Source organism: Stegodyphus dumicola, chromosome 4 (assembly GCF_044657685.1).
Source record: "Stegodyphus dumicola isolate Sdum_Otavi_A_Nest chromosome 4, ASM4465768v1".
NCBI lineage: Eukaryota > Metazoa > Arthropoda > Arachnida > Araneae > Eresidae > Stegodyphus > Stegodyphus dumicola.
In genome coordinates, this window is record NC_140771.1 from 8,946,361 (window position 1) to 8,961,362 (window position 15,002).

Here is a 15,002-nt window from a genome sequence, read left to right on the forward strand (position 1 = left end):
GCAAACATGAGAGGTTTGCTGTGACAGGTTCCTGCTAACCCGAAGTAATGCAGTGTCAATTTTCGATTCTGTGCGAGTTCCGAATAATTCTTTAGAAGAATGAACATAAAGTCACAGTTTATAATAAAATGTACAGCGTGGGTAGCTAAGTCTGATAATAAAGAGCCCAATCGAGAGTAACACCTGAAGCTGTCAACCATTGAAATGGAAGAGTAAGTGCTCAAAAACATAGCCGTGATTACATAGCAATTAATGACAGAATAGCAATTATTGACAGTAAAAGAAATGCCTTATTTGCCAAAAACAGTTTCTGGATGAGCATGTGAGTGTACAATACTGATGCATAACAATTAAAATACATAGAAAATTATAATGCATAGCAAAAAGACAAGAACATGAGCAGAAACAAATACATAACAGTAATAGTGAGATTGATCAAAACAAAAATTAATTCAGGTGATGTAGTACCGCAAGCGACCTTTCGTGATTTTCTTTACTTTCATAGTCGTAGTTCAAGACAGGAATTGTGCTGTTTTGCACTTCTAGGATTTTCATAAAGAATATGTCAGCAATGATATGATATAACATTGTGTGATATAATTTAAGTTTATACAACTCCTCTGTGAAAAATTAATTTTCATGTGCCTCTGTGATATTTCTTATATATTTTCTGTTAACATAGGCCCATTTGCTGGAATATTTGATGCACTGCACAGAGTGAAAACCTTTAGAAAAATATTATTTAAATGTTCAGATATTTTGATTTGAACAGGCAGCTTCTTTGAAGCAAGTTTTCCACAAACTGTTATCGCTTCTTCTAATATCCTTATCAGAAATATTTGTTTTCAGTTTTGACACAAGAAATTTTTTTTTTTTTTTTTTTTTTTTTACAGGTATATTTGCATAAATTTTGTAGTCAAATTCTCTTAATATTTTAGGGGGTATGCTTTTTGCTTTCTTGACATTTTAGTAACAAATTAAATTTAAAGTAAAACCCAGAGGATCAATACAATGTACTCTCAGTTTTATCAAGTGTGGATTATTCATGCATGGTGGCACTCATGCATGCACATTCAACACTTCATGAGAGTAGTAAGAGCTTCTAAAGTGAAACCATAACACTGAAAACAGAAGAGAAATATGTCAAGTGAAACATAAAATTAGTAATGCCACAACCTTGAGTATAGCGTATATTTAGTCAAGATCTCAATTAATTTCAAGGACAAACAGGTAATAGTATAGGTCCCTCTTCAGGAGCAAAGAAATCTGCAAGACTGGAAAGCAGTGGGCACAACAGACATATTTATACTCCACAATAAAGCGAACAAGAAGGTAGTGCCATCTATCACCAAAAATAATAATAAAATTTAAAAATTGAGTTATTAAAATTCTTAAAGCATTAAGAAGGACTGGATTGTAGTCATTAACTAAACAAGATAAATCCTTGTGAATATGTAAAGCCCAAGAAAATCCAAATCACCTAGTTGAAGAAGCTTTATTATGAATATTATGAATTATGAATATTATGAATAATTTTTGCAGACCCAAAAAGTCAAAATTATGATTAAATTTCCAACAATGATTAGCTATCGAAGCTTTGTTAATTTTGCTTTTTCAGACTTAAGCTTTTAAGGAACTTAAGCTTTTCAGACTTAAGTTCCTTGATGAAAACTTCAATGCTCCTTTAGTTTGGCTGATGTATCTCAAATTGCACTGGCACAATATGCTATAGATTCCCCAAGTATTGAAGTTATGAATACAATCTTTAAGAGTCGAACCATGGATTTTATTGAGAGGCGAGAAAATGACATGAAAATTGAACTTTTGGAGAATCCATGCAATTTTATAACTGACAGAAGGATAAAATGGAAGCACAACAAGGTTAATAATGCTATCTATAATAGCAGAATGTCTTCCTTGATGGTAAGCTGATTTTAAAAGCTTTATCAATGACCACGGGAGAAAATCCTCAATCAGTGGCAAATGATCTCAAATAATTCAGTTCATTAGCAAGCAAAGGTTCTGAGGAACAAACTTTGAGAGCCCAAAATACATAATAGTAAAGTAGTAATAGTGCATAATAGTAATACATAAAAATAAGCCATTTCTTGCTTATCCGGGCGGCATGACTTAACATAGGGCATTAAACAAACATGAAAGGGTTACGGTAAACAGTGCTGAATCGATATTCATAGCAAATTATAAGAATATCAAGGAAGGAAAGGGAATTGTCAGATTCGGTTTCAAAAGTTAACTGGATGGCTGAATCAATCAAATTCATAACAGGTAAATTCTGGGTCTACATAAAGTGTCATCTACGTAACAAATCCAAAGATGAAAAGATAATTTTTCAAATAATTTGACCTTGTGTTATTAGTTAATGACTTTAAGTCGAATCTGTTTTTTCCTAATATTTTTTAAATTCTGTTAACTTAAATTTTTAATTTCAGTAATATTTTTCCTAATAGATTGTGCTACCTTCTTGTTCGCTTTACTGTGGAGGATAAATATTACCACATCGTCCACTGCTTTCCAGTCTTGCACATTTCTTTGTTCCTGATGAAAAGGGAACTATACCTGTTTGCCCTCAAAATCGATTGATATTGGGATTAAATCTACAATAATGCTGGTTCAATCAAGAAGAAAGATTCTCCCTGATATAGAAATTCGAGATTTCTCTAATTGTGAACATGTCAAGCTAATAACTGAAGTCATATGCCAAAAAATTTAAAATGTAAAATCCTTGGAAAAAGTTGACCAGGAAAACCTAAAGGAATGGTTCTGTAGCTATTCGACTGAGATGGTTTCAGCACAGGAGTGATGCAGGTATTATTTCAAATGTCTCAAAAAAGAAGAGGCAGGGAGTGATACTGAAAATAGAAGTGAAGAAGATGCTGACAATTACATTAGTACCAAGGCAACAATGACTTCTTTTGAAATTCTATTGAATTTTGTCGATCGTAGGGGATTCGAGTGCAGTGATAAAATAGCACTTAAAAAATAATTATAAAATTTGGCAAAAGTTTCATTTTTCTCAAAAACAAATTAAAATTATTGATTTTTCTTCAAAAGAAATCAACACATATATTATGCGTGAAAATTAGTATTTTGGATTATCCATGTTTTTCAATTATTTGTGACTTCTTTTTACCTTTTACCAGCAGGCCCAAATAATCAAGATTACAATGTAGTTGAGTTAAAACCTCTTTGCGAAATGATAAAGGTATAAACCTCTCCCAAACTTTTCTGCTCAACAGAATCCGGCATTTATTTTATCTTACTTAATGATCCAATCTTAAAATTAAGTGCTCTTTTAAGACTATTAGTTGTTATATTAAAGAGCATATTTCTTTTTTTTTATCATTATTATCTGTAAAAGTATGTGGAAAAACTAGCTATTTGAAACATTCTTTGTAAGAGGGTTAATATCAAAATTTATATTTCATATATTTTCACTAAAAGATAGGATATGACCAAAGCTGTCAAACTCTTAAAACATAGTTTATTTTGTTAAATATTTAATTTGAAATCATGCACAGAATTTTTGCTTTTGTGGTAAAAAGTGAAGACTCAATCTCCTAATACAGTCAAGCCCACCAACAGCTGAGCGTTAAAGTCGTTGGATGCTGGTAGTTTGGTCCAGGGTTTGAACCCAAGCAAATTGGCTGACTGCATGGGCATTTACATCCATGCCTTCTCTGGGATATGAACCCAGGCTCTCCGGTGTGGTAGTAGATTCATTAATCACTATCCAGTCTGGGTGGCACTTTGAGAAAAGTAAAAAAATCTAACACAATTAGCAATGGGTGGAATTTGATATTTTTAAAATTGAGTTGTGAATATATGAGACAATTTCACAATGGTTTTATTTTTAGAATCATCAGAATATGAAAGCTATTTAGGATCAAGCATTGTGGGCTTCTTTTGTGTTTTGTGAGTCTATCACTCCATGCCAAGCTTTCTATAATTTTTTGTTCTATCAAAATGAGGAGCATTTGTATTAATTGCCTTCAATATTGATAAAGTTTTATATAAAATCTACCTTTTATTTTTTGTATGTCTACCTGTGTTTACATGCATATGCACTTGGTTTACCATTATAATACCATACAGTTAGGTACAGTGAAAAGTAGTGTATAGACACCAAAGAAAATAGTTTTGAAGGGAAGAAAATTGAGGTTTGTAATTCACTATCATAATTCATTGTTTCATTTGGTATCATTCTGGTTTTCAAGTTGTCTTCTGAATGTGTGCATGTTATAGATACACCTTGAGTAAGCTAAGAAATAGTTTATACTCAGATTTGAATTGCCTGTATGTAATTTATATAATAATTGTAATAAAATTCCATTACTAATTAGTTTGTTTATTAATTTTTTCAGATCAGAAGAAATGTTGATTTTCATAGGATCACATTCTGGGACCTTTTGTGCTATAACTGCAGAAAATGGAACTGTGAAATGGAGCATACAGCTGCCTGACCGAATAGAATCATCATCATGTGTATCTTATTGTGGGAAATATGTCTTAGTAGGTGAGCAATCTTATTTATTGAGACTAAAAATAAATAAAAAATAAGATTGCAGTTTTCCATCTGATATTCTGTAACAAATTTTGTGTTTAAAAAAAGATAAAAATATTTTATATAAATATTTATTTAAATAAGTATATTCATAAATTTTCAATGACATATGCTAAAATGTTTTATACTAGTATGACCTACTTATAAAATAAATTTATTTAATAAAATTTAAATAAATTTATTCAAATTGAATTGATTTTTTTTCTGTTGTTTTTTGTTTTAATTTAGTTTATTCTATGTGTTTTCAACTGCTTGCAAAATGCTTTTCATTCAGATTTCTAGGTTCTACTTTACAACATAACTGATAGTTATCCATAATAGAACTTCCTAATTATTTTCTTTCAGTCAAAGTGTATTAAATTACCATCATTTCAATGAAAGAAAACTGATGCAGGTGTAATTTTTTTAAAATTTAATGGTAAATATTTCTGTTTAAATTTTTATAAATTCAGATTTGGTTATTTTATTCAGTAATATAAATTGCATCAAAAAACAGTGCTACTATTGTGATTCTGATTCATGTAATGGTTTTTGTTCTATTAATTTTACATTTTTGCTAATAGGGTATGTTGAAGTTTTTCTTAACAATGAATTAATTAGTAACCTGAAATGTGTTTATTATTATAAAATAAAAAATTGCTTATGATATATTGTTCTTTTGAACTTCAGTTATATAATGCTGTTTTTATGCAGATAAATAATATTAGTTAAAATTTTATGGCACTAGCAAATTACTTTTCAATAATTGCATTGAATAAATTTAGTAATGAACATAAAAATTTTTCATACATTAGTTAAGAAAGCTTAATCAAATTAAGTGTAATAATTATTGTTATCCTGAATTACTGTTAAAATATTTAATTATTTTGAAAATGAGGTAAATGTGAAGGATGAAGAAAATAATTTTGAATATAAATACAGGAAATTAGATTAAAATTGTCATTTGGTACAGAAAATTATGGAAAAAAAATGTGTTATGGAGTGTTAATATAGAAAATGTTAAAAAATATATTATAAATAAAAAATAGTAAGGATTTATGAAATTGAATAATTATAATAAAATTAATTGTAGGTCATGTAATTTATAGTAAAATGTATTAAAAAGTAGTTTCATAATTACATAAATGGATAATTGAATACAAAGAATAGAGTTGTGTTGCCAGGAGTATTAATTCAAAATCAGAGGATTATTTTTTAATTAATTAATTTAATTTTCCTTATACCTTCTCACACAACAGTACCTTCTGAATTAATTTTCCTTTTACTTTCTCATATAAGAAAAAGTGAAAGCTATCATTTTTAATAATAAATGTGATATTTTTGTATAGAATTAATTTTTTATTTTGGTAGCTTTGATGCAGTTATCAAAGGTTAGTTATTTTAACCTTCCAACACGCGCGCTTGACAATTTTACATGAGCACGCATGCAACGTATTTTTTATGACGTCCATTATTTTACCATTTTTGGCACGAAAAACGACAGAAATGAGTGAATATTGATAATAAATTTCTTAAGAAATAAAATGTTAATCTTATTATTGCAAAATACAAATGATATCACTAAGTTCTTATGTTAGTGAGATGGAAATGCAATGATGTATTTCATTATAGAAAATTTTAAATTTATTATTTAATAATTATATTTTTAAATCGAAGCTAATTTTAATATTCATCAAAGACATGTACAGACAATAAGAAAGGAAGATACCTTAGTAGGAAAAAAAGTAAGGTTAGCATTACTTACTTCTGCAAGGAAATTTACTTCTTACTAGTTACAAAAACGCACTTTAAACTAACTTTAATGTTTTTATTTATTTCTAAAAAATAGAAATAAAAGAAAATAAGGAATGGAAATCGCTATTGTTCTCCCATCCAAAGGTTTTCTTGTCTTCGTTTTCTTCATCAGATAATTCTTGAAGAATCCGAGCAAAATCAGCTGGTTGCACATATTTTTTTGCCATGAAAATCGATATAAAATTTACATAGCCAAATGTATTCAAATTAAAATAATACATGGCAATTAATGACACAAAATTACAAAATATTTGAGAATAAATTTTTCCGAATTTTAAAACATGACCACGCGTGTGTCATTACTTTTATGGAAAAGTTGCCACATAGCACAAATTAATCCAATAGGAGAGAGATCCGGCCACTTTGCTGGCCAAGGTAATGTTCGGCAAGCACTAAGGCAAGCAGTAGAAACATGTGCAGTGGGGGGGGGGGCGGGCATGTTCTTGCTGAAATGCAAGCCTAGGGTAGCGTAACAGGAAAGGCAACATAACAGGCCTTAGAACTTCATCGACATACCGCTGTGCTGTAAGGTTGCGACGGACGACAACCAGAGGGGTCCTACTATGAAATGAAATGGCACCCCAGACCATCACTCCTGGTTGTTAGCCTGTCTGCCAGAAGACAGTCAGGTTGGTATCACACCACTGTCTGGGGCATCTCCAGACTCGCCTTTGCTGATCATCGGGGCTCAGTTCAAAGCCAGACTCATCACTGAAGACTATTCTACTCCAGTCAGTGATATTCCAGTGCGAATGAGCTTGACACCACTGCAAATGGGCTTGATGTTGTACAGAGATCAATGTTAGTCGGCGCAAGGGGCGTTGTGAGCTCTTCCCCCTTTCTGTGAGCTGTCTATGAATGGTCCTTGTGGTCACTGAAGCACTAGTTGCACGTACAATCGATGATAATGATGCATCTGGGGCTGTGAGTGTTGCTTTGACGATTGCTCAGTATTCACGTTCTGTCATTTCTCTAGGCCTACTGCTTCCTTCTTGACGCTGTGTGCGGCCATGGTTCACCCATTCCTGCCAACATCGTCTAATAGTGGCATCGCTCCTGCTCAAATGTTGAGCTATTCTCCGATAAGACCAACTGCCTTCTTTGAGCCCAACTATACAACATCTCTCAGATTCTGACATCTGCACATATCATTCGCGCACCTGTATGCGAGGCATAGTTACTGTCTACCAGAGTACATGGAATGAAATTCGTGAAGAATTTATGACTTGGAATCGTAATTTCTCCTTCTAAATATCCTGCCAGTTGTGCAGATCAGATGCGCTGTAGCGACAACCGTTCATTCATTGGCAGCCAAAATGTAAAATTTTGCATTTTCCGTCGAAACCTGTATGCATATCAATTTATGTCCAATTTGCTTTATATCTTCTCGGTGCATTGTGGTTCTCCCCCTTGTCTAAGAGTGTATTATTACACTTAAAAAGTATTTTAAGTATCAGTAATCATTTTAAAAGATAAAACTGCAATCATTTTATATTACATATGATGAAATTTAAATTTTTACTGTATAAAAGGTGTTATTTTTTATGTAAGTCTATATTTTTTTAAATTGTGGGTAATGAACTTCTGTTTTTATTGACACTGGAATTTATGATACAATGTATTTGGTATAGTCAAGCAACTTTTATAATTTGTAGGTTGCTATGATTATCATTTTTACTGCTTTGATCTGAAGAAAGGTGTTGTCACATGGAAATACAAAACAGGAGCTGAAGTTAAAAGTTCACCTGTAGTTTCATGTAGCAATGTTGCATTTGTAGGATCTCATGACAAGCATTTGTATGCTGTAAATGTTGAAGTATGTTTTACTAAAATTTGAGTTACTGAATTAGATTTTATGTTTTCAGAATAAATTTTACTACTAGTTCTCTGAATGTGTTCTTCATGCTTGTTATTTTGTTTAATGTTTTTATCTGTAAGAAAACTGTAGTGAGATATCTTGATGCTTTGTTTTGTTTATTTAAAATAAAAATGTAAAATATTTATTACAGTTCCTTTTCCCATTCTTTGTTTCTATCTTTAGCCTTCTATTAATATTTCTTGCATGTGATTTTTAACTTTTGTATTTATCTTAATCCTCATTCCAGCAGTATCTAAAATAATACACCATCCAATCTAAGTTAAGTATTTAAAAAATTAAATACTTATGTTATTCCTGTATCTTTAGTCATCTTAAAATATTTGCCAATAATAGGGCATTTTAAATCTTGAAATCTAGGGAGGGCCACATACATGCAGAGAGTTTAGTTTTGCACTGTTTGCAACCATCTAGTATTATTATTAATGGTTGTGTAATTAAAGAGAGTTCAGTTGCCTCCAAATAACATCTTCAAGAATAACAGGAAAGTCTAAAATATTCCTTTGAGAAGAGATCACTTGAAGGTTTTTTTTTTTTTTTTTTTTTTAATTAAAATTTTTATTTTATTTTATTTTCAGCCCAAAGGGGCATTAGCCCAGAAGGGCTGTTAATCTTTAATTTAATTATTATAAACAGCTTAAACTTGTAATAAATGTATTTCATGGGAGGATAATAGTATTTTTTTTTTTTTTATTATTTAAAATTTTTTATAAATTACGGTGGAAAAAAACAAAATTATTAGTATATTCTACTTTTGATTCTAAAAGTTTTTGCTCTGGCACATTTCTCATTTCTTGTTTTCATCATCATTATTCCGAAGTGTGGGAAATTGCAAAACACACTTCTAATTTTATCACATAGACAGGCATTTATAAGAAGAAGCATCTTTATTAATAAAGAAACTGAAAATATTCATTTTTTTGTTTCTTAATATGCCATGCATAATTTCATAAAGTTTTTTGGAGATATTCTTAGTATTGAAAGTACTGGAGAAATAGGATTAGCAACTTTTGCTGGCTATTCTAAATATGTGCAATATTTATAATAAGAATAATCTTGAACAAAATTTGAAAATTCAAAAGATGAAGAGAAAAATGTTTGAGGAAAACATTTATTCACAAAGTAAACAGAAATATTTCTTCAAAGGGATATTGAAGATATTAACAATGAAGTAAAGGCTACCAGGAGTATTATTTATTTGTTGAAGCAAACAAACTAAGCTAAGCAAAGCTCTCTTGAACATGAAAATCTCTTTCTGTTCATTTTAAAATAAAATACGCCTAGCTGTGACTCTTGGGACAAAAGTACTTTTGGAACTTATTATCTGACAAGGTACTTCTCTCTCACTTGCTGCATGATTTTTGATAAACATCTCCCATCTTTAGTCTTATTTGGCATGCCTTACTCAGATAGACAACATCATAATATATATTGTTTATTATATAGCATTATGACTGTGTTTGGATACATATTTTTTATTATTAAATACTAGTGGCTGGTCATTTAAAATTGTATGACAGCAGTGGTCTTCATGAAGGAAAAGGTTGAAAAGGAAAGCGCAAGAAGGAGATGATAGTGGTGTAAGTAAAGAAAGAAATCGTCAAGAAGTGTGAATGATGTATATGAACAGCTGATGTTGCAAGATTTTATAAGTCTGCATCAAGGGTTTGCACAAAATTAAGAAAGAAATATTAAATAAGGGGCTAAATGCAGCAAGTCAGGAGAGTAAGAAAACAACAACCATATGTTCTGAAAGATGTACATCAATAGTGCATTTGCTATGAATAAATAAGAGGTAGCAAACATGTGATTCTCAGACCAAGAACTTTGCAAAAAGGTAAAAGCCTTGTGCTCTGACCTTGTAAATAAACTGCTAGGTAAGTTGACAGAAAGCAGTGAAGGCTTTAAGACAGACGGGAACTTTGCAAAAAGGTAAAAGCCTTGTGCTCTGACCTTGTAAATAAACTGCTAGGTAAGTTGACAGAAAGCAGTGAAGGCTTTAAGGCAGACGGGATGGATGGATAACTTTAAGAGGAGTGACATTCATAATGTTTTGAGGCCCATAGAGGCTACGAGTTTGGATGCAAAAGCAGTTTTGCAGTGGAGTTCCAGAAGCTTGTGGTTTCCAAGTACTACCTGCCACAGCAAATTTTTAACTTTCTCTGTCTTTTATTATATACTAAATGCAAGTGGGGATTCTAAAGCCAAGCCTAACTCATGTCTGATTCTGAGAGTCCATAAGCAAGGTGCAGAGATGTCTCTTAAATGTTAAATGTAATATATGCAAGTAAAAGCTAGGCTTGTGCCATTTAGATTTTGTTTGTAAAGTGGATCAATGAGGTCTTTGTTTCATCAGAGATAAAACATCTTTTAGAAAAGAATCAGCCATTCATAGTGTTGCTAGCTATGAATTTTCTTGCACATCCTCCAAGCCTTGAGAACGACCTTTTGGAGGAATTCAATTTCATCAAATTTCTTCTTTCCAGTATTTAGTCCATGGATTAGTGTGTCACTTTAAACTTTGGAAGGCTTTAAGGACCAAAGCACTGTTTCAGCTTTAAAGAGATAAATCTTATCATCTGAGACTTAAAAAGAAATCATTTCCACATCTTGAACAGCTTCAAGATCATCAGTGAGTTGATAAGAGAACCTTTGCTGCTGAAGGAAACTGTGGTCTGATGGAATTCTTGGATATAACTTTGCAAATCTGATTATGAATGGGATCAACCAGTTATCGATAAAATGTATGAGCAGAAAAAGTCCATAGGATTGAAAGTGAATGAGAAAAACATTCAAAAGCTAGTGGAAGATCATGACCAGGAGCTAACTACCAAAGACTGATAAATCTACATCGCAAACAATAGCAGAGTGAAGATCTCATCCAAGGCAGAGGAAGAAAAGACAAAATGATAGCATTGCCTCTCCTTTGCCTCTGATGAGATCTTCACTTTACTGCTGTTGCTTCCGATCCAAATTCATCAGTTCTTTGGTGGTCAGCTCCTGGTCATGTTCCTCCACCAGTCCTTGGATGTGCTTCACCAGCATATCTCAAATGGGATAACAGAAACCGATCAGTAAAATATGGGAAAGGGTGCTCATACTTGTAGAAAATGGCACCCACAATTAAAGCTGTGGAATTATGATCAGTGAATCTTCTTGATTGCTGTACAATGTCATATTTTTGCAGAATCATGAAAAGGACATAAAGCATCTGTCATTACATAAATTCCTTGTAAAATCACATAAAATGAAAAGGATTCAGTTAAGACATGGAATACATCTGTAATACAATCCCATTTTGTAATACGATCTTAACATTTATTGAATTTGTTTCCATTGTAAAATATTTTACAAGTAATGTTAAGTAGAATAAAAGAAGTGTATTTAATCATTTTAATAACAATAAATTTAGTGTCAGAATTTGGGAACAATCATAGCAGTTTTCTCTTTGTTTATTGTTTGAAAGTGACTGTAGTAAATATCCACATTTATCTTTATAAACCATTAAAACATTTAAAAAAAAAATTCTTATATTTAGTTTTGTAGCCAAAACAGTGTTCACCATTCTCTTTTGAATATTTATATGCCAAATGATTTTCATTAGGAAACTTAAAAGTTGAAATTCCATCTTTGCTTTTTACTTCAATTATATGAGTTCCATATTTCAGCAATAAAAAATTATCTGAAACAATCCATTAATTACTTTTGCTATTTCTTTTCACTTTGTCATCTTAAACTAATTTTAAAGAACAAATTACAATTAATGAAACAATACAGAATCAGAACTCTAGTTGAGTGAGATCTAACATTGATATTTTAAATGTGCATCTAGATTTTATTAATGTATTTTGTTCTTTTTAATCTTAATTAGATGTGCATTAAAAAGAATTGTAAACAGTCGTAATAAAATTAATTGCTTAGTTTTTATGAATTTTAATCTAGTTTAAATCCTAATTGATTAGAAATAATTATAATGCATTATTTTAATTAGGAAGTGAAATGCTGATATTTATAAATTATTTAATTAAAGAGCAAAGTTTTCTTTTGTTCTTTTTTAGAGTAAACAATGCTCAAAATTTAGTGTTCTGTTTGACTGCATTATGTTTTTTTCTCTTATTTCTATTTATTTGCCTTCACAATGTGTAAATAAAGAAAGTGAAATAGAAACTGAAAATATTTCAATAATAAATAAATTCTCTAATTCAAATAAAAGCTCTTGTATTTCTTAGGGTAAACACTGTTATTCCTTTAAAATTATGCAATGTGTTGTGTTGTATCTCGAAAAAATAGCGATTGATTTTTATTCTTTTTTGTTAGACTGGTAATCTTGAGTGGAAGAGAGAAATATCAAAAGGAAGTATTTTTTCTTCTCCTGCTTTAGTTGAACAGTTGTCTTCAGTTTGTGTCACAACTTTAGATGGGACAATTTCTATGCTTAAAATGGTTTGTAAATTTTAGGTTTTGGTGAAAATTAAAAGAATGATTATTTATTGAATGTGTGTGGTAGTTAACTAGGTGCTCAAATAGAACAAAGCTGTTAATTTTTTAAGAAAGCTTTTCTTTTTTTTTTTTTTTTTTTTCCTGTTTTAAAATGATGTGGAAAAGAGGGGGATAATCTTTTGTATTTATATTTGGAAATAATTTTTTAAAGATGAATGAAAACTCTGTTTACATTTCCTCTACTTTCCAACTCTTTAATGAAAATCAAATAATGGGATATGTATTTTAGTAGAAGGGATTACACTGTGAATTCCATGAAAACTGTTGATGTGCTGCATTCACACTGGTCCATTGGCATGAAATGAAGAAATGCAGGAAAACAATGTTTTCCGCTTATGTCAGTTCACACGAGGATGTAAACTAGATGGCTGTTCATATTGGAAACTTGGGGAAGAACATGAATTTTTCTGTGGTATTTTGGCCTTTTATGGTTATTTTTTAAAATTAAAATTAAAATTAAATTGTATGACAGCAGTGGTCTTCATGAAGGAAAAGGTTGCTGTTAAATTTCTGGTAGATTAAAACTTATTTTACTTTTTGCTTTAAGTAAGAGAAACAGAAGGCAGCAGTTTATATTAATATGTGAGAGATGACTGCAGAAAGGACATGCAAAAATCTAATTAAAAATATGCACTTGAATAACACTGAAACTTCTGTTAGTTAGATATTTTCATGATGCCTCATCAGTTTGATGAATATTTAGCCCTCACTGAATCATTTATTCAAACAGAGCACTAAATTTGGTCAGAATATGGTAGAAATATCATTTGGCAGATAGGAATAGAATGTTCCAGAAAAATATTGTTGTGTATATTTAATTTGCATTATTTATGAATTTTGTTAAATGATAATTAAAAATTTTTAATTGTATGTTCCATTATCAGAGGGTGAATTTCATGGAGTAGAATGGCATAAAATGTTTTGTAGGATGTGTAAACTATGAAATTGGTGTAATTAATGTAATAAAAATTATATTTTGTTTAAATGTATGTAGGAATTATAGGATTACTAAACTAAATATCATGCTTAGGGAAAAGAAGCAGTTGCCTAAAATAGTTAATAAACAATAGAAATTTAAAAAAATGTTTTAAAACATATTTTCTGCCTTATGTACGTATTTTTTATCTTAAATGTAACTGTAATTATTCCATTAGCCATTTATAGATTAGTGAAGATCCACTGTCTTAAGTTTTATTTTATAAATACCCTTTCATCTAAAACTCATTGAAGTAACTGTATTTTATATAATATTTCTTTTTCTGTTTTAAAAATTGAATTCTACAATTAATAATTACATCCAAATTCTTTAAATTTACAAAAAATTGTCATCAAGATTAAGCCTCTGGCTAAGTGGGCATGCATGTTTAGAAAAACAAACATAAAGCCACTAAAATGCCTAGAGGTATTCTATAAAATTAGCTCTATCTAAGATTATCTATCTTTGTCTTGATTTAAATGTCATATACTAGCAAGCTTTCTTTCTGTATAAATAATAATTTGATTTTTTTTTAAACAAATGGTTTACTCATCACCAGCTGTTTAAAACTAAGAACTCACTAATTTTTTTTAAAAATTAGGTTACTTTATACCAGTATCATGTTTGCTCGTCTGGCATCAGCTGCAACAGAATTAGATCAGAACAGTCAGATTGTTTTATGAATTGTGCCAAAGGTTTGTTATGCATACAATGCCGGCTTGAAGATTAAAATTTTATTTATAGTCAATAAAAAAGTGCAAACATTTTGTGCACAAATAAAAGAGTGGTAGATAAAAAATTGGAGTATTCGCACCATCATAAAAGATGGGGAAAGCAAAGCCTGACCTCACACTACGAATATCTAATATCATCTGAAATTTCTTCTTAATGTGTTATCTCGTTGCTATCTGATAATTACAAGGGTGTCTTTCATGGAAAACTGGTTTCCAGACTTCATCTTCAGGAAACTGAGTAAGCATCGGTGCTACTCTGAGTCTAGTAATAAATTTTTCTATGAATATTTTTTTTTAAATACCAACTCTGTAATAGCACCGCCCCTGATGACATTTGAATCCACATTCTTTGACTCGGGAAGCCAGTCCCTTATCTGTTAGGCAATAGGAGCAACCTTAAATTGATGTAGATTTCAAGTCAAATTCAAATTCTGGGATTTTCGAAATCCGTTATTTTTTCTCACAACAATCTATTGCTTTAGATTATTATGTAAAAATTATCAACCATGCATCATTTAGGGTTGACAATTATGGTTTATT

The 15,002-nt window shown here is 30.6% G+C and overlaps 1 protein-coding gene across 2 annotated transcripts in view; it reads left to right on the top strand.

Annotated features, from left to right (window-relative positions):
• The window catches only part of LOC118193766 (beta-alanine-activating enzyme-like), an 87,051-nt gene that overhangs the window by 63,231 nt on the left and 8,818 nt on the right, over window positions 1-15,002 (top strand). Inside the window, exons 10-12 of one of the 2 annotated variants that reach the window (XM_085814526.1) lie at window positions 4,383-4,534; window positions 8,032-8,192; window positions 12,570-12,695. In XM_085814526.1, the coding sequence (XP_085670652.1) occupies window positions 4,383-4,534; window positions 8,032-8,192; window positions 12,570-12,695 (439 nt within the window). The remainder of the gene's footprint in view (window positions 1-4,382; window positions 4,535-8,031; window positions 8,193-12,569; window positions 12,696-15,002) is intronic. The other variant, XM_085814527.1, reaches the window with a different exon arrangement.